Source organism: Nycticebus coucang, chromosome 2 (genome assembly GCF_027406575.1).
Source record: "Nycticebus coucang isolate mNycCou1 chromosome 2, mNycCou1.pri, whole genome shotgun sequence".
NCBI classification, from domain to species: domain Eukaryota; kingdom Metazoa; phylum Chordata; class Mammalia; order Primates; family Lorisidae; genus Nycticebus; species Nycticebus coucang.
In genome coordinates this window covers 135394445-135414750 of record NC_069781.1, presented here as the reverse complement: position 1 = coordinate 135414750, position 20306 = coordinate 135394445, and the positions used below count along the sequence as shown (strand labels likewise).

The following is a 20306-nucleotide window of genomic DNA, read 5'->3' as shown; positions in this document are numbered from 1 at the left end:
AGTAAAATGTGCGTCTGTTCACACATTGGAATACCGTTCAGCCGTGAACAGGAACCAAGGACTGATACTCAACACACCAAGTGAAGAAAGCCAGTCACAAAAGATCACATATCACGTGATTCCATTTAGAGAAAATGTCTAAAACAGGAAAACTGGCAGAGACAGAAAGTAGATTTGTGGTTGCTTGTGGCTGTGTGAGACGGTGACAGAAAGGCTATGGCTAGTGTACCAAGCTTCTTTCTGAGGTGATGAAAGTGTTCTCAAATTGACCCTGGTGACGATGGTGCTTATCAAAAGCATTGAACCGGGCGGCGCCTGTAGCTCAGTGGGTAGGGAGCTGGCCTCATATACCGAGAGTGGTGGGTTCGAACCCGGCCCCCGGCCAGCTAAAACAGCAGTGGCAACTGCAACAAAAATAGCCAGATGTTGTGGCAGGCGCCTATAGTCCCAGCTACTGGGGAGGCTGAAGCAAGAGAATCACTTGAGCCAAAGAGTTTGAGGTTGCTATGAGCTGTGATGCCACAGCACTCTACCAAAGGTGACAAAGTGAGACTCTGTCTCAAAAAATATATATATATATAGAACCACAGACTTTCCATGGGTCAATTGTGTGGTATGGAAATTATCTCAATAAAATTTTATCACAGTAAATGAAAGAAAGACAGGAAGGAAGGAAAGGAAAGAAGGGAGAAAGGGAGGGAGGAAGTGAAAGACACCTGGAAGGGTGACCCAGGCCACCAATAGCATAGCCAGAGAAGCTGGGGAAATCTCCTGGACGGGCGTCACACACCCTCACACTCACACACCCAGCCAGTAAAAACATCACCTCTAGTCCTCAAGCTGACTCCAGCCCCAGCTCTGACTTGGGTAGAGAAATGTTTCAGTAAAAAGCAGATGAATGCAACAATATTGAAAAATCATGGAAGGCCAGCTCTGTTCAGAGGGCATGGCTGTCCTTTGTCACAGACTTTCCAGGCTGCGATGCCCACACCAATATTGTCAGGATAGAGTTAAAATATGTTCAGTAAAGAAGAGCAACCACCCAGCGTGTCTGAAATAGACTGGTGCATAGATAGATTGACGTTCGTTATCTGGAACAGGTTGTCATGAAGGGGAATGTGTGTCTCTAATCAAGATTGATAACTAAGGTGTAGGCATCCTTCCGTTTGGGCCCAACTCACCTGTTCAGCTTGACTCATCTTTGCTAATGAAGGGGAAGGAGAGGAAGGTCACAGGAAGAGCCTGCTTTTCTTTGCTTTCAGGTGTTGCTGCGGCCAGTTCATCAACCAGCACATTCCCCCTCCACCAAGCCTGACCCCCAGCAAAAATGGGGAAGAAAGCAAACAGGTGGAGGCGCAGCCTGAGAAATGGTCTGTCACCAAACACACCCACAGCTACCCGACGGATTCCTATGGGATTCTTGAATTCCAAGGGGGCGGATACTCCAACAAAGCCATGGTAAGAGGGGCGTTCAGACGTGGTGCCATGGGCACTGCAGCCTGCAGCAGAGGCTGGTCTGCTAGACCCCAGGCTGCAGGCACCTGGGTCTTCTTCAGGACTGTGGCTTAGTCTTCCCAGGTACTTCACTGCAAAGCCAAGAGGTACATTTGCGCATGTGACTTCTGAGCCACGAGACTTTGAAACTGGACACTGTTATAAAGAAACATGGAGTGTCCCATAAATCCATCCCAAAGCTCTGAATCCACAAACCAGTCTCTGGCCCAACTTTGTAACCACATCACATTCCTCCATCTCCAATATTGACGCAGAAATGCCTTTTAAAAAATTACTGTGGACCTGCAAACACCTTTAGATATGCTGGGAGTCTCTGGAAATACTTTCCCCATTAGATGGGTGTGGGAGTCAGTTCGCAGCGTCCCCGGGTGTGCACTCAGCTGACCTGAGAAAGATCAAGGTCCCTCACATTTACATTCCAACAGGGAGTGGCCCTGCTTCTCTGATGAGCCCTGCCGGAGAAAGGGGGTTTCAGTACTGTGATCCCTTCCAGCTAATGCTTAATAAGACTCCCACATGGCCAGTCAGAGCCTTTTTGCAATTTCATTTTATTTTACTGGCCCAACATCATTGCTCAAATAAAATTCAGTTGTGTTCCAAATACTGCAATGTGGAGTCTTCCGGAATGGTACCCTACATATTGGCACGGACACAGAGAAGCAATTCACAGAGACCCAGGCATCTGACCATGATTGACCTCTCCTTCATTTTGAGGAGAAGGTCAAGTCCAGATGTGGGCTCCTGACCACCCTTTCCCACTTGCTCAACAACGTCCTTCTTCAACTTCTTGGCCCTTGTTCTAGCTAAGCCAGCTTGGGAACTGATTCCTCCATGCTTAGGGTTGCCAGATAACATACAGAACACCCAGTTATATTTGAATTACACACAATGGATAATTTTTTTTTGGCCAAGTATGTCCCAAATATTATATGACTTACTGCATTTGATAAAAAGAATTTTATACTAAAACATTTTTCATTGTTCATCTGAAATTCAGATTTAAATGAGTATCTTGGTCTGTACAACTGTTATAACAAAATGCCTTAGACTGGGTAATGTGTAAACAACAGAAGTTTATTGCTCACAGTTCTAGGGGCTGGAGAGTCCAAGATCAAAGCCCCGGCAGATCTGACCTGGTGAGGGCTCACCCTCTGCTTCATAGACAGAGCCTTCTTGCTGCACCTTCACGTGGTGGGAGGGGTGAACAAGTTCCCTCCAGCCTCTTAGAAGAGCACTAATCTCTTCTAAGGGATTTGGGAGGGCTTGCCCCTTATGACATAATCACTTTCTAAATGCCCACCTCTTAGCTCACCACCTGTAGCTCAAGCAGCTAGGGCACACATACACTGGAGCTGGTGGGTTCAAATCCAGCCCAGGCCCACCAAACAACAATGACAACTACAACCAAAAAATAGCCAGGCATTGTGGTGGGCATCTGTAGTTGCAGCTACTAGGGAGGCTGAGGCAAGAGAATTGCTTAAGCCCAAGAGTTTGAGGTTGCTGTGAGCTGTAATGCCATAGCTCTCTACCCAGGGCAACAACTTGAGATTCTGCCTCAAAAAAAAAAAAAAAAAAAAGAATAAATAAAAAAAATAAATGCCCACCTATTGTTACTATTACCATGGGGGTTAGGTTTCAGCATATGTATTTGGGGGGAACACGAACATTCAGACCATAGTTCTGGGCATCCTGTATTTTTATAAATCCAACAATCCTTCCCAAAGCTCCTTTAAGTCAGTTGGTCACAGGCCCACAAAGGGGGCAGCAGGACCCTGAAGGAGAGACAAGCCAATTCTTACTTGGATGGGGTTGATAGCCCATCCCCTTTGACGCAAGAAGCTAAACCAACAGCAGGTGCTGAGCCTCATCCGCTCTTTTGCAGTATATCCGTGTATCCTACGACACCAAGCCTGACTCACTGCTCCATCTCATGGTGAAAGATTGGCAGCTGGAGCTCCCCAAGCTCTTAATATCTGTGCATGGAGGCCTGCAGAACTTTGAGATGCAGCCCAAGCTGAAGCAGGTCTTTGGGAAAGGCCTGATCAAGGCCGCCATGACCACTGGGGCCTGGATCTTCACTGGGGGTGTCAGCACAGGTAAGAGCAGCCCTTTCCCTCCCAGAAATACACCAGCTGGGACTCACTGCGGTCCCCAAAGAGCTTCCTAATTATTAGTGATGAAATATAAGACAGTGCTTCCTGATTATATTTATGATAAAACTGAAAGTAGCTTGTTTTTTCTTTGGGATGATTCCTTTTTTAAAAACATATGAAGTATATAAGGATAGTAATAATGGTTGAAGGTTCGGGGTCACCCACTATGTGCGATTCCTTGGATTGAATTCTATACACACACGTACCATCTTCATTTAGCCTCTCAACAATCTTCTTTCTATTTTTATGAGAACGGAAACTGAGGCATAGAATGACTAAGAAACATGCCAGGCGTTCTGGCTCTCAACTTTAGCTGAAGGTAGCCAGGACACCCAGTTACTGCCACGTTAGGTCTTGGAACCTTGTAAAGGAAACGCTTGCACAGTTCTCTGTTTTCTGTTTTGGTGCCTTTTCTAGAGCAGATGCAGGGTTGCTTGTGATTATAAGTACTTTGTTTTAATGATGAAGATTGGTAAGCCTCAGCCCTGTTCCATGGGGGACACATTGTCTCACATCAGGTGTCCCTAAAGCTCATGAAGAGTGCCAGGATGGGAGAAGAGAGGCCTAAAGTATGACTTTGTGGCTGCTCACAGGTGTCATCAGCCACGTGGGGGACGCCTTGAAAGACCACTCCTCCAAGTCCAGAGGCCGGGTTTGTGCCATAGGAATCGCGCCCTGGGGAATCGTGGAGAATAAGGAAGACCTGATTGGAAAGGACGTAAGAGCTTTCTCCGTAGACATTTGCAGGCTTTTAAATTTGAAGTCTTTGTGTTGAGATAATTGTAGACTCACATGCAGATGTAAGAAGTAATAAAGAGAGCTCCCTGCACCCTATGGTGTTTTACCACCATAGCAGGATATCACAACCAGGATATGGACATTGATGCACCCAAGGTGCAGAATACGTCCAGCAACACAAGACTCTCTCCTGTTGCCCTTTAATATCTAATTCCCTGCCTCCCCTGCTTCCTACTTAACCCCTAGAAACCACTTATCTGCTCCCCACCATTTCAATAGTTTCATAAATGGTGTCATACAGAGTGTAACCTTTGAGGATTGGCTATCTTTTTATTTCACACAGTTGTCTGGACATTTGTCCAGGAAGCACCCATAAACATCCGTGTACAGGATGTCGCGTTCACACAAGTTTTCACTTCTCTGTGACAAATGCCCAAGAGGGCAAACGCTAGGTTGACATTATGTAAAATAATTATTTTTGTATGTATTTTAATATAACAAGTAGCACAAAGAAAGCGAAGACAGGTTTAAGTGCAGTCGTCCCGTGTGTGTGCTCTGCTCACTGCCCCCGTGGGTCTGGTGTGTGAGATCTGCAGCTCTGATTTGTTTCTTGCACCGTCAGGTGACAAGAGTATATCAGACCATGTCCAACCCTCTGAGCAAACTCTCCGTGCTCAACAACTCCCACACACACTTCATCCTGGCCGACAACGGCACCCTGGGCAAGTATGGCGCAGAGGTGCGGCTGCGCCGGCTGCTGGAAAAGCACATCTCCCTGCAGAAGATCAACACAAGTAAGTGACAGGGGCCATGGGCGGGAGCGGGGCTGACCCCACCACGGGAGCGGGGCTGACCCCACCGCCACAGAAACCAGGCCAAGGGGGGTTGCCCAAGGGTGTGACAGCTTTACCCTGATTCTTGTTAGATCAACAGAAAACAACTTCCCAGACCCTTTACCTTTGCCACCTTCCAAACTGCATCCATTAATCACGTGGTGATGCTTTGCCCCAAGTTCACACATTGGCTCAAGAAACAACCCTTCAGGCCCAGCATGGTGGCTCATGTCTATAATCCTAGCACTCTAGAAGGCTGAGGCAGGAGGTCCTTTGAGCTCAAGAGTTCCAGACCAGCCTGAGCAAGAGTGAAACCCTCATCTCTTCTAAAAATAGAAAAACTATCTGGTGTCATGGCAGGCGCTTATAGTTCCAGCTCCTTGGGAGGCTGAAATAGGAGGATCGCTTGAGCTCAAGAGTTTGAGGTTGCTGTGAGCTATGATTATGCCACAGTACTCTATCCTGGGGCAACAGACTCTGTCTCAAAAAAAAAAAGAAGGAGGAGAAGAAAGAAAAGAAAGGAAAGAAGGAAGGAAGAAAGGGAGGGAGGGAGGGACGACCCTTCAGGGGTTACCATGGTAACAGCATTGCCCACAATGTTTACCTAGTTGTTCTCATTCCCTCTGATGACTGTAGTTATTTTTTTAATTTTTTTATTTTTAATTTCAACTTCCTTGTTCATTCTTCTTCATTTGAAGTACTCTTTTTTGTTTTCCTCTGGCGATGTTCTTGATGTTAGTAGAGACGGAGTCTTACTCTGGCTCACTGCTGTTACATACTGGTCTCGAACCTCTGAGCTCAGGCAATCCACCCGCCTCGGCCTCCCACAGTGCTGGGACTACAGGCGTGAGCCACCACGCCTGGCTGTTATTTTTTTTTTTTTAATGTTTAATTTCTCAAAGACTTAGAACAGTGTCTTCTTTTATCAACGGATACACGTTGGGTGATCATTGAATAGCTCCATATCTCTGGGTCTCTTACCCAGACTGAGATGGCTGGGTGGGAACATCTCTAGAGAGGGTTGCAGGTTGGCTCCTGACCTCCTGACGGAGGATCATCCTTGCCCGTCTGGGTGGCATAGCCTGGAGTAGGGCTGCTGCTGTGGGGAGAATGCTGAGGTTGAACTAGAAGGGAAAGAATGATGATAACTGGTTAGAATTAAAATAATCTCTTGGAACAAGTTCATATTTCAACGATTCCTACTGCTGAACAATTGTTAGATGATCTTAAGGACAATTTTGTTTTTACCATTACTGGTGAGATTCTTGTGAAAGACAACGCAGGCTTGGAAAATGTAAGGGACCGTGACACTGCACAAGTGGGAGAGTGGGAATGGCCTGTCAGGAAAAGTTGTGGACTTCCAAGAACCAGCTCTCGATGGATAAACTGGTGACTAAATGTTTTTGTTCTCACATCTTTAATTCTCCGGACTTGTGAGTTTTCACACTGCCTGCCTTCCCCTGGCCATGTGACGTGTGGGCTTCCCTTTGTCATCCTTTGCCTAGGGCTCTGAGCAGGGCAGGGACAGCAAAGGGGTGCTCAGTCGTCACCTCCACATGGAGCTTCGGGGAGTCCAGCCTAAGTCAAGAAGAACTTCTACTCCATTTCCAGAAAAGAAGGTGGATTGGCCACCATATTCCTGAAGATCTAAGACATCAGCCTTGCTTGGGTTGGAAATCTCCAGGGCAGAGTCCTGGTCATCTCCGTCCATTTTTCCAGGATCTCTTGGTCAGGGCTTGGCACATTGCAGACCCTCAAAGTCTGTTTGCTGAAATGAACATTATTGCTATAATTGCTGCAATAATGCTGTAATTATTCTGCTGGGAGACAGCAGCCTCGTTCCAAATATTTAAGAGTATAGAAATGCTTCATGGAAGAAAACCAGATACTCTAAATCCTCCCACTTGAAATTCTCAAGTCTTCTCATAACCTGTGGCAGCAGATTTTATCTGAATCCCTTCAGAACTGTGAAACCAAGGACCCTCCTCCTACTTACCCTTTGTGAATGTTAATCAACTAATTCCCACCACAGCTAGCAGACACGTGGTATAACAGACTCACAGTGCATACTCAGCTGTGGCCGGTTTGGAGGAGAATCACACAGAAGGCAAAGTTGTCCCCGCTCTCCTTGCCTTCCCTCTGCAGAATCCTCCTGCAACCATCTGCTGCCCAGAGCCTGCCTTGCTGGCTCTGCCACCAAATGTTAGCCTGCATCTGCTACGTTCTAGAAGGGTCCTATTATCTCATAAAGACAGAGGGAGGAGTCTGACTAATAGTGGTCAGTGTGTTTGCCTCATTCCTGGCACCGGGGCAGAGGCAACAGCAACAGTAAAGTGCCTGTACTACTTGGATGCCACTTAAAGTTTGCAAAACTCTTTGTTAGCCAGACATTTCCATGCATCTTATACAGTGCTCCGCAGGAGGCCAGGGAGGCATTGCAATTACTCACGTTTTATAGGTGGGCCCCTAAGGCTCAAGATGGTTTAATGATTAGTCCAGGGACGGAAGTGGCCAGAAATTGAGTGATGCTTCCCTATGGCTCCCCTGTCACAACATTATCTATATACCATACCACACTGCACACCACAGGAAATGGCCCTCGGCTGGGGATTTCAGACCCTGGGTTTGGGCAGTGAAAGAGGTAAATTTTCAGTAAGAAGCATCTTTCAAAGGTTCTCACAGTCACCTTGAGGTAGGCCATTAAGTTACATGGAGCTTAACCACATGTGGGCCAGAGTGTTTAGGATTTTGAGGTCCTGGTTTTTTCATGGAGCTCATAATATGGGGTTTGAATACTGTCGGTCATCACATGCCTGGATTCCTTCCAGCCTCTTGGTAAACACTACTGCCGCATGGAGCATCTGTAATGTTTTTACTCTTGAGTGTATTTCAGAAATTAAAACGGGCCAGCGAAGGACTCAGGCCGCTGGTGCGACCAGCAAATGTGGTCTGTGTTACAGGACTGGGGCAGGGAGTGCCCCTCGTGGGCCTCGTAGTGGAAGGGGGCCCTAATGTGGTTTCCATCGTCTTGGAATACTTGCGAGAAGATCCTCCGGTCCCCGTGGTCATTTGTGATGGCAGCGGACGAGCCTCGGACATCCTGTCCTTTGCACATAAGTACTGTGAAGAAGGCGGGTAAGATTTCTGAAACGTAGGGAAGGGCGGGTTCCAAGAGGAGAAAGTGTAGGGGCTGGCTGAGACACCCCGGGCATGTCTAAATTATCAGGGTCAGCTAGGTCTCCTCTCCTGTTCCCCGAGGTCAGCCCCTGGGGAAACTGTCAGAGCAGGATGTTTCTGAGGAATTCTCTCTGTAGTGGAACCACTTCCCTGCCATCTTCATTTTCCCTTAGAATGGTGGTTCTCAACCTTCCTAATGCCGCAGCCCTTTAATACAGTTCCTGTGGGTCGCGACCCACAGGTTGAAAACCACTGCCTTAGAAGGTTTGCAGCAAGGCTGGGGGTTAGGACAGGTGCGAATGCCGTGTCTGGCTGTGGTCACTTTGTGTCTCCTATGCCGGCATGTCCTTCCACAGCAAAGTGTCAAATCAAAGACACCAGAGGGACGTAGAGATGTCTGATTTATTCATGCACAGATTTAACTTGCCTCCCTTTGTTCTCTTTCGTGCTTCCTTTGAACAGGGTAATAAATGAGTCCCTCAGGGATCAGCTTCTCGTTACCATTCAGAAAACATTTAATTACAACAAGACCCAATCCCATCAGCTGTTTGCAATTATAATGGAGTGCATGAAGAAGAAAGAACTCGTAAGTGTCCTGAATTTATTTCCAAACAAGCTCTGTGGAGAGAATTGTTTCCTTTCCTAATTCTGCCCATGTGTGCAAATGGAGTCGTTCATGTTGTAGTTTGGCCACTTCTAAGAGGCAGTTGACACGTCCAGACCAAACTGGCAGTCGTGCCCACGTGACGGAGGCACAGCAAACCCATCCAGGGGACAGTCCCAGGTGCTTTCAAACCTCAGCAGACGGGAGATGACATCAGACCACATTGCACAACTCTGAGGTTCATAATATTAATCAGATTTAAGACCCGGGAAGAAGGACATATATCACCCTGTTAAATGTGCATCCAGCGTTCTGTCATTTCATTTTCCAAATGCAGTAATTATTTCCCACTCCTTCCTTCTGTGTGTTTATGGGGAATAGGTACTCGTATTGTGCACACAAGATAGCCTCTTCAAAATTCTAAATGTACACTTTTCCTGCAAATTTCTCCTATCTCATTAGATACAGTTGTATCATCTCTCACGGTGATTTAGATACTGGAGTGCAGGTCCCAATGGGCTCTCTCCCCCCAGGGGCATCGGAACAGAGCATGTAAATAATCCAATCAGGATCCAGACAAAGCTTCACAGTCAGCAAGAGCAACACTGCACTTCTGGAAATCACAAGCACTCGGTTTTATTATGTGTGGGTCTCTGTGGTCATTCTGTGAAAACACGTCTATCCTCCCTCTTGGTTTTGACTTTGCTGTAATTCAGCCATTTACATTTTCAGGTCACTGTGTTTAGAATGGGCTCTGAGGGCCAGCAGGACATTGAGATGGCCATTTTAACTGCCCTACTGAAAGGTGAGCTCCTGTCCCTTTGATACTGGTCTGGCCAGCAAGCCGTCCCCCTCCTCGCCTCCCAGGGACCACGTCTGCGGGTGCTGGAGCTCCAGGCCGACCAGGCTGCCTAGAGTGGTCTCAACACAAGCCGTAGTGGAACGGCAGGCTCACTATGGGTTTCTGGGGGGAGGCAGGGTTCTGTGGGTGCCCATGGACCGTAATAGGCAGAACCGTCTCCATTTGTAACTGTTCTCGGAGGCCTCCAATTCGCAGAGTGTCAACATGGAACGGTTTTTCATTTGGGACTGCTCTATCCTGCGGCTCTCTGCCAATTTCCCTGTCCTGCCTCTAATGACGGGCTTTGGTGTGGTGTTCATGGGGTGGGGTCTGTTCTAGGACACATACTTCCCCCTGGCCTCTTGGCTAGCCTGGGGCCACGAAGGAGGAGGAAGGAGGCAGGAGACAGAGTCAGGGTCAGGCGGGCAGCTGGCGGTGCTGTGCTGGCCTCTCTGTGGGCCGGGGGCTGGTGCTCTTGGGAGGGCCTGGTCTGCCCTGGCCTGGTAGGGTTCCTGCCATTTTGTAGATGAGAGTCCCAAGTCACTGGATTCCTGGACTGGAACCCTCCCCTAACCCTCCCAAGAAGACCATGCACTGCTGGTATGAAAAGAGACTGCCTCCCCTTCCTCCCAGGAAGATCTCTGAGACAATGGAGTTCTTAGCTTTGCAGCCTTATTCAGGGCCAAGAAAAAAGGCAGCAAAGCTTAGTTCCAGGGTGGCATGGAGCCAGCCCAGGGGAAACTTATGTTTACCACTCAGCTCCTGCCAAACCCAAGTGGTCCAAGCACAGAGTAAAACATCGCCCTTGTTTCTTGCCTTTCCAGGGACAAATGTATCGGCTCCGGATCAGCTGAGCTTGGCGCTGGCGTGGAACCGCGTGGACATAGCTCGAAGCCAGATCTTTGTCTTTGGGCCCCACTGGCCGGTAAAACTGGTTTTTTCAACTCATGTCATTTATTTATCATGACTTTGTAGAGATGATATATTAGTATGTTCTCCCTTGTGACCTGGATCTCAGAAAGTTATCAAGGTTTCTGATGATTCCATGTGTGATCTAATAAAATCATTAGAAGATGTTGCTGTTTAACTTCACAGAACCAACAAGAACTGAGGGCTCCCAGCACTAATTCCAGATTCAAACCAATACTCTTGAAGAAATTAACTATCAAACAATTGAGTGTTGTTAGTGACAGCGGGTTTTTACCCTTTTAAAGAACAAGAAGAAGAAAGAAAATAGCTCATTAAAATGAAGGGTGGTGCAGCCGTCCAGGGCATTGATTTTCCACCCATGTTCCACAAGACCCTAGAGGCCTAGAGAACTCCGCTTGTGTGTGTTCTGTTCTGTGTGTCATGGGTGGCATTTGTGATGGGCTTGTGTGGTGGTTTAGTGCATTGCCTGTGGTGTGTGTGCGTCTCAGCAGATGTGGATGTCTGCCGTGCGGGGTGTATGTGGTGTCTGCACGGGGTGCAACATGGGGAGTAGGACACATATGTAGGTGAGTGTGTAAGGCATGAAGGCACATCTGTGTGTGAGCTAGATGGTGTGTGTGTCGTGCGTGTCTGTGTGTACGATCGTATGTAAGTAATGTGTGAGCCATGGCTGGCACAGTGGGTGCGTGTGCGTGTTTGCTTGGGGGCTAGCGTGTGTGTGTGTGATATAGGACAAGCAGTGTGTGTGTGTGGTGTGTGCGCAGACAACGAGCACGTGTGATAATGGTTCTAGGCATCCTACGCCTCCTTTATTTTTATTTTTTAATTCTTTTTTTTTTTTTTTGAGACAGAGTCTCACCATATTGCCCTCAGTAGAGTGCTGTGACATCACAGCTCACAGCAACCTCAAACTCTCGGGCTTAACTGATTCTCTTGCCTCAGCCTCCTGAGTAGCTGCGACTACAGGCACCTGCCACAACACCCAGCTATTTTTTGGTTGTAGTTGTCATTGTTGTTTGGCAGTCTGGGCCTGGTTCAAACCCACCAGCTCCGGTGTATGTGGCTGACACCCTAGCTGCTGAGCTACAGACACTGAGCCTCGTGCACCTCCTTTAATCAAAGCAGTGTCTTTTTTTTTTGTTTCTGCTTTTTTGTTTATTAAATCATAGCTGTAAATATTAATGCATTTGTGGGGTACAATGTGCTGGTTTTATATACAACTTGGAATGCTTACATCAAACTGGTTAACATAGCCTTCACCACACTTTCTTAATTATTGTGTTAAGACATTTATACTCTACTCTTAATAGATTAGACATGTACCCTTGCAAAATGCATTGATCCTCTGTGAAGCCTAGAACTCGGGGAAGAATTTTGTTTGCAAAAAGGGCTGCTTAAAAAGCAGAGGCAGGACTCTAGAAGGGGCTCATGTTAGGTTTTAAAAACCATTATTTCTCCAACGGTGCCTATATACGGCCACACATGCATTTTATTTTTTCTAGCAATTAATTGTTATCACATTAGTGAGCAGCTTTTATGGGGTAAGACCAGCATCTGAAAGGAGTCGTGTGTGGGGCAGAGAGAAAGAGAGTGTGTGTGTTTTGCCTACAGAAGTGCCCAAATTCAGAAAAATAGTACCATACTTTAAGTATTTTAATTCTGTTTTTAAACTTTTGGTTTTCCTACCCTTGGTAATAAAGGGATTCAGAGCAAAATAGATCCCTCCATGAGTGGCTGTGAGGCAAAATGTTGTGGCCATGAATCTAGAAAATTCCAAAATCAATTACATGGAGTGGTTTGCTACTCAAGAAGGTCCTGACGCACTTCCACTTGGGAGGGACAACCCCCAGGCTCTTTGCTTTATTTCTTTTCGGGGGACGGCAGCTGTATTGGGGATGAGCTTCCCAGTCAGCCACAGAAAAAGAGAGCCCCAGTTACAAGGTCATAGGATGGGCCCATGCCAGGAGCCGGCCACAGCACATAGGACCTGCTCCACTTCACATGACTGCCGGCAATAAGTAATTTGTAGAAAATACAGACAGGCAAAAAGAAGGAACCCATAACTCAGACCCTACGGCCACAGGAAAGCTCTGCAGCTCTGGGCATGTTGTGTAATGTCATTTATCCACTCAGCATATCGGCATTAATTATTCTTCAACCATCTTTTCAATCCTTGGGCATCTCTGCTTTCTATTATCCAGTTCATTCAGAAATAGGGTTTTCAGATCAAATAATGGACAAGTGGAAGCCCCAGCACCACCTCCCAGAGTGTTTAACTGTCTCTGTTCAGTTTGGCCAGCAGGTGCCTCGATGCGCTGACACAGCACATTTTGTACTCTTTCTTGATTAACCCCCCGTAGACATATCCATCAATTTTCCACTTGGAATTAGAAGGAAATGAGTCACTTGCACTGGATTTGATAGCTGCCTATTTAATTCTTTCATTGGTCCCCTTCATGGTGGCGAAGAAAGCACTGAGCTGTCTACTTCAGATTCCCATTGTGTAAACTAAGGAAATTAGCTCCACACCTCACCTTCCTCTCCTTACAAGTTCAACCTTCCTAGTTCAACCACCTTGACCTTTTATGTGCTTGATGGAGTCAATGCTTACATGTGATTCTTCAATCATTGGTAAGCTTCTGTTTACATCTTGCTGTCTAGTCATCGTTATGTTTTCATATATGGTCTCTACATTGAGCCTAAACATAGAGAAGCCAGCAGATTTTACACTGTTGTGATGACATGGAGATGGTCCACAGAACAGTCTACACCTAACAGTAGGATTGAACTCGGAGAAAGAAAGGTTCCTGGCGCACCTGGGCCACACAAGGAAAACATGACAGGCGTCAAGGTCTCACAGTTTACCTATTATTTAGAATTGCATGTGACTTTGGCTAGGTAAGGTGGCTTATGCCTATAATCCCAGAACTCTGCTTGAACACAAGAGTTCAAAACCAGCCTTAGCAAGAGCAAGACTCCGTCTCTACCAAAAATGGAAAAATAGCCAGGTATTGTGGTGCACACCTGTAGTCTGGACTACTCAGGAGGCCGAGGCAAGAGGATTGCTTGAGCCTAAGAATTTGAGGTTGCTGTGAGCTGTGATGATGCCATGGCACTCAACCCCAGCCAACAGATTGAGATTCTGTCACAAAAAATTATGTGCGACATTTTAGTTGTTTCCTTCACATTTGGACCAGGACTTCTTTGACTAGATAATGTTTGCTTTTCTCTGCATTTTTAATTGATTCTCCTTTTTCTTTTTAAAATTTGCCATTGCACCTCTGTCTCATCTATCCTGTTAAACATTTCTGTCCCACGTCTTCCTGAAGAATCATTCAAAACCTCGTGATGACCTGGCCCCATCTGCCCAGAGTGCTCGAAGCCTGCTGCACAGCTATGTGCTTCAGACATCCCCGTGCTGTTCTCTGAAATGGTCCATTGCTGCCTAGATACTGTGTCTTCCTCCCTCTCAGATTCTTTTTTCATTTTGCTAAAGTATATCTTCAAGTAATTTTTACATAAAAGCATGTGAGAAGATCACTCCGTCTGTTTTTTACAGCTAACAGAATACCACTGACGGGGTAATTTATAAAAAACTGAAATTTATTTCCCGGAGGCTGGCGAGTCCAAGATGAAAGGGCTGCCATCTGGCAAGGGCCTTCTTGCTTCATCGCCCCATGGGGGAAGGCAAGAGAGCAAGGGGAGGGGGGGGGCAAACTCTTTTTTTTTTTTATTGTTGGGAATTCATTGAGGGTACAATAAGCCAGGTTACACTGAGGTGGGGGCAAACTCTTAAAAAAAGAAAACCCACTCTTTCTCAGTGATATGTCCACGCTCCAGATAAGGAACTCATTTCCTCAATGAAGACATTAATCCATTCATCAGGACAGAACTCTCAGAACCTAACTGATTCTTAAAGGTTTCACCACTCAACACTGTTGCCTTGGGGATTAAATTTCCAACAGATGAACTTTGGGGCTCATGTTCAAATTACAGAGATGACCCTTCCGTGTTTTAACAGGTCTGGAAAAGATCTGCCACCCACAAGATCGTGACCATCCTGTGAATCTTATTCAGTTTTACATGAACTATTGTTTTCTCTCAGATACATTTGAAGGTCTACTCTTTTTTTCTTCTTGGTGCTTTGAAATTTCACAAGATAGTATCTTCTGTGTCAAGACAATGAAAAGAGAAGTGTGTAGAGGATGCAAACTCAAGTACTTACATTCCCATTCATATATCACTTCAATTCTTGGTAGCTGAAGGCCACTTTAGGCTGACGGCCTGAACCAGCTCTGGGAAATCCTCTTCAGTCACCTGTTAGAGTACTTCTTTCTTCATTTTCTCTCTGCACCTGAAATTTCTAGGAGTGAAGCCAGTATTGGTCTCCTCCCAGGTTGACCCTCCATTTTCTCTTTTATTTGTTTATTTATTTATTTATTTATTTATTTTTTGTAGAGACAGAGTCTCACTTTATGGCCCTCGGTAGAGTGCCATGGCATCACACAGCTCACAGCAACCTCCAACTCCTGTGCTTAAGCGATTCTCTTGCCTCAGCCTCCCGAGTAGCTGGGACTACAGGCGCCCGCCACAATGCCCGGCTATTTTTTTTTTTTTTGGTTGCAGTTCAGCCAGGGCCGTGTTTGAACCCGCCACCCTCCGTATATGGGGCCGGCGCCTTACCAACTGAGCCATAGGCGATGCCCCATTTTCTCTTTTTTATCTGTCATTTTGCTGTCTGTTTTTGGAAATCTCAATTTTTTTCTTTAAGATTTTGGGGGCGGCGCCTGTGGCTCAAGGAGTAGGGCACCGGTCCCATATGCCGGAGGTGGTGGGTTCAAACCTAGCCCCGGCCAAAAACCAAAAAGAAAAAAAAAAAAGATTTTATACTACTTTTAGCCTGTAGTCCCAGCTACTTGGGAGGCTGAGGCAAGAGAATCACTTAAGCCCTAGAGTTTGAGGTTGCTGTGAGCTGTGACACCACTGCACCGTACCCAGGGTGACATCATTGAAACTCTGCCTCAAAAAAAACTTTTTTTATACTACTTTTTTAAATTTTAGACAATCATATTTTTAACATTTTAGAAAGTTTTCTTGTTCCTAAATGGCCCCATTTTCATATATGCCTATTTCATCTTATAGATGCACTATCTGAGGAATTGAATTGGATTTGAAGTTCTCTTCTGTTCCCCGAATGATCTCTATTTTTCTCCCTTTGTTTGTTTGTGTGTTGTGGTGGTGGTGGTGGTTCTGTTGACTTTCTGAAATGCCGAAGATCTTTTACTGTCCTCCCACATTTCAGAATGAGAAACAGGAATGCTTAATTAGCTTGGAAGACTATTTTGCCAACCAGGCTTTTCTCCTCCCTGAGAGGACGGACCAGGAATTCCCTGCTGGGGAATGGGAGTTTCCACTGAACTCCCCATACAGGCTCTTCCCATTCTTTAGCAAATATCCTCTTCATTTCTCCCGGGAGGCAGTTGCTTGCTCTGTACCCACTCACCACGGTGGTGGTCTTGGAGTAGAGGAAGGGGGAGAGTCTCCTGCTCAGTGTCCCATCCTTCCCCAGGTTCCACGCCTTCTGCCCACCACCTACCCTCCCTCTTCTATGTGTCCTAGAAAACCTCGTCCCACCTCAATAGCAACCTCCACATCTCACAATTCGGGCTTCAGACTCCTCTCACTGGTTCTAACTATTCCATCAGTAATTCTAAACATCTGTTATTAACTCTGGCTCACCTCTTCTCCCTGAAACAGGTTTTTCCTTTTTTAATGTCCTCTGCTGTCCTTTGTCCTTCCCCATCTCCCCATAGAGGAGAATATATGGCCCTCCAAAGTCTTTCTTTAATAGGTAAAGCACTCAAGAAATTATGGGCTTGTGAATCTATAATAATTCTAGAATTCTTGATATAATAGAGAGCTCATGGTAGGGAGGACTTAAGAATTCTAACACAATAACACAGAGACATTGTTCTCTGTTGCATTTCAAACAGAGATGCTAGATTCAGTCCATCTTGTCTGCCTATCCAGATTCTTAAAACTCCAACTACTTCATCCATCTCACCTTCCTCTTGGCCTAAACAAAGCTTGTGAGCACTCTACCCTCTCTCTAATCTATCACACTTCTCTTATTTTCTAGGATTCTTCCAGAACATTTGTTTTTGAGCTATTTTTGTTGGAGGGAAGCTTTCTACAAATAGCTTCTAGTGCAGAGCCTCAGAATGTAAGGCAGATGAAAGCCGAGCCACCACAAAGCCCCTTCTCAGAACCAAGGGCTCCACCTGCCCAGGCTGAAAGCTGCTCTTCTGAGATTACCAAGAATGCTCTTGGGACTTGGGGTGTGAGTCGTGAAGTTAGAGTGGGTGAACTTGTTTGAGCTCAGGAACTCATCACGATGCCTGATCACATCTCTTTTACCTTTTCATTTTCCTCAACAGCAAACACAGAAGCCAAAGGGGGTGGTGGGAGAGGTTGTCTGCTTCTCATTAGCTCAGCAGCAGCAAATGGTGGAATTCATCTCTACTTCCATCTTCTTGGAATAAATCAAGCTTTAAAAATAAAGTCCACATTTGTACTCGTTCATTTAACAAATGATGGTCGACTTCTCCCTGCGTGCCAGGCCCTTGTTCTTTCTAGGTGCTGAGGACATTGGGGTGAGTAAGACAGACGTGGTGTGGGCCTTGCCAGACTGTCCAGTGGTGTTGGGGTAGACATAAGGTTGGGAGAGGGCAGGAAGAGGGAGGCGGACCTAAGACAGATAACCGGACAAATACTGGATTACAAATCGTAGCAAGTGCTAAGAAGGAAAATGCACAACCCCATGAGAGGGAACAGGGGGCGGGGGAGGGGGTGGTTTGGAAGAGAAATTTTTACTGACACATCAGGTAAAGACCTCTCTGAACAAACAGAGCTAACACCAAGATGGGGCAGGTGAGAAGTGAGGGACCAGCACCTTCCACCCAGAGGGAAGAATAAAACGGCCATTGGCAAGTAGTTGGAGAAAGAAAAGACAGTGTGGGTGGGGTGCAGAGTGGGAAAGGATGAGTCAGGAGCTCACAAGCAGGCCCAGAGCTGTGTGCTGCAGAGCCCTGCAGACCCAGGCAAGGACTGAGCACCGGTCCTAAAAGCTTGGGGAACCACTTAAGGACTTTAAAACATAACAGTAAGAGGCGGTGCCTGTGGCTCAAAGGAGTAGGGCGCTGGCCCCATATACTGGAGGTGGTGGGTTCAAACTCAGCCCAGCCAAAAAAGAAATAAATAAAAGAAACAGTAAGCATTTATGTGCCCACATAGTTTCTGCAGGTGAGGAATGTGGGAATGGCTTAACTGGGGAATTTGGGCTCAAGGGCTTTCCTGAGATGTTGTCAGGAGACAGTAGAAGCTGAGGCCACAGCCATCTGAAGGCTGAAGGATCACCTCCAGGGGTGGCTCACCTAGTCCTCAGCCAGTGGACTTGGCTGCTGGCTGGGGGCCTCAGCTCCTCCCATGCAGATGCTCCCCAGGCTGCCTGAATGTTTTCCCAGCACAGTGTCTGGAGAATTCTGCTTTTCTTTCTGGTCTGTCCCCTTTGTTTGCGTCAACTATTGTGTCACTTTGTTTGCTTACTTTTTCCCCCCAATTTCTTAATTGTGGTAAAAAACATGTAATGTAAAATTTACCATCTTAACAATTTTGAAGTGTTCAGTGATATTAAGTACACTCATACTATCATGCAACCATCTCCACCATCCATCTCCAGAAGTTTTCATCTTGCAAAACTGATACTCTGTACCCCCATTACCCTTTCTCCTCAGCCCTTACAATCATCATTCTGCTTTGTGTTTTTATGGATTTCATTACTCCGGGGACTTGATGTAAGTGGAATCATAGTATCGGGCCTTTTGTGGCTGGCTTATTTCACTTAGCATAACGCCTTCAAGGTTCATCACGTCACAGCACGTGTCAGAATTTACTTCCTTTTAAGAACTTAATATCCCCTTGTGTGTCTATACATGGCCTTTTGCTTTTCCATTCATGCATTGATGGAGACTTGGGTTGCTCCCATGCTCTCGAATAATGCTGCTGTAAGTACAGGTGTATACACACAGCTTCAAGACCTGCTTTCAATTCTTTGGGGTATATACCCAGAAGTGGAATTGTTGAATCATATGGTAATTCAATTTTTAATTTTTATAGAACCACCGTACTCATGGCTTAGCACCTGAACAATTTTATACCATTGTACATTTCTACCACAGGGCATGAAGTCTCCAATTTCTCTCCATTTTTGCCAAAATTTGTTACTTTCTGTTGTTTTGATAATAGTCATCCTAATGGGGGCGAGGTAGGACCTAAGATGGTTTTGCTGTGCATTTCCGTAATGGTTAGTGATATTGAGTGTATTTTCGTGGCCTTGTTGGCTATTTCTATGCCCTCTTTGGATAAATGTCTATTCAAGTCATCTGTTTTTTAATCAGTTAGGGTGTTTTTTGTCTTTGAGTTTTAGAACTTCTCTATATATTCTGGATATTAATCCTTTAACAAGTATATGATTTACAAATATATTCTGTGACTGCCTTTACTCTGTTGACAGTATCTTTTGACACACAAAATTTTTAAATTTTCACAAAGTCCACTCTATTCATTTTCCCTTTCTTCCTCTTGGGTGTCTTATTCAAGAATTGAATTCCCAAATTCAATATAGTGACACTTCTGCCCTGTGTTTTCTTCTAAGTATTTCATGGTTTTAACTTTTATGTTTAGGTCTTTGATCCATTTTGAGTCAATGTTTTCACTAGTGGTTCCAGAGGTCCAGCTGTCCCAGCACCACTTGTTGTGCTGTGTCACTTTTTCATTCTGCACCACGCTGGTCTTGTCTGCATGAGGAGTCAGCCGAGGCACTTTTTCATCCATATCTCTATGTTGACCAGATGTAATGCACACACCTCCCTCAGCATAATCTCTGCCCCACCCCATAGAAGGATTTTATTTATTTTTATTTTTTTGGCCGGGGCTAGGTTTGAACCTGCCACCTCCGGCATGTGGGACCGGCGCCCTACTCCTTGAGCCACAGGTGCCGCCCATAGAAGGATTTTAAGCAGGAGAATTACTTGGCTCCATTTATGTATTTAAAGATCACTCTGGTTGGCTGTAGTGGCTCACACCTGTAATCCCAGAACTCTGGGAGGCCAAGGCAGGTGGATGGCTTGAACTCAGGAGTTCAAGACCAACGTGAGCAAGAATGAGACCCCGTCTCTACTAAAAATAGAAAAACTATCTAGGAGTGGTGGAACAGATCTGTAGTCCCAACTACCCAGGAGGCTGAGGCAAGATGATCACATGAGCCCAGGAGTTTGAGGCTGCTGTGAGCCATGATGCCGCTGCACTCTAGCCAGGGGCAACAGAGTGTCTGTCTCAAAAAAGAAAAATTAACTGGGCATGCTGCCGTACGTCTGTCATGGCACTTGCTTGGGAGGCTGAGACAGGAGGATCACCTGAGCCCAGGGATTTGAGGTTGCTATGAGCTGGGTTGAGGC

At 46.0% G+C, this 20306-nt stretch overlaps 1 protein-coding gene across 1 annotated transcript in view; it reads left to right on the top strand.

The window, feature by feature from the left end:
• TRPM1 (transient receptor potential cation channel subfamily M member 1) overlaps nt 1–20306 on the top strand; it is an 85289-nt gene that overhangs the window by 9897 nt on the left and 55086 nt on the right. The window contains exons 3-10 of the mRNA XM_053609583.1: nt 1263–1458; nt 3398–3611; nt 4262–4386; nt 5029–5200; nt 8200–8374; nt 8879–9002; nt 9753–9825; nt 10686–10786. Coding sequence (XP_053465558.1) covers nt 1263–1458; nt 3398–3611; nt 4262–4386; nt 5029–5200; nt 8200–8374; nt 8879–9002; nt 9753–9825; nt 10686–10786 — 1180 coding nt within the window. The remainder of the gene's footprint in view (nt 1–1262; nt 1459–3397; nt 3612–4261; nt 4387–5028; nt 5201–8199; nt 8375–8878; nt 9003–9752; nt 9826–10685; nt 10787–20306) is intronic.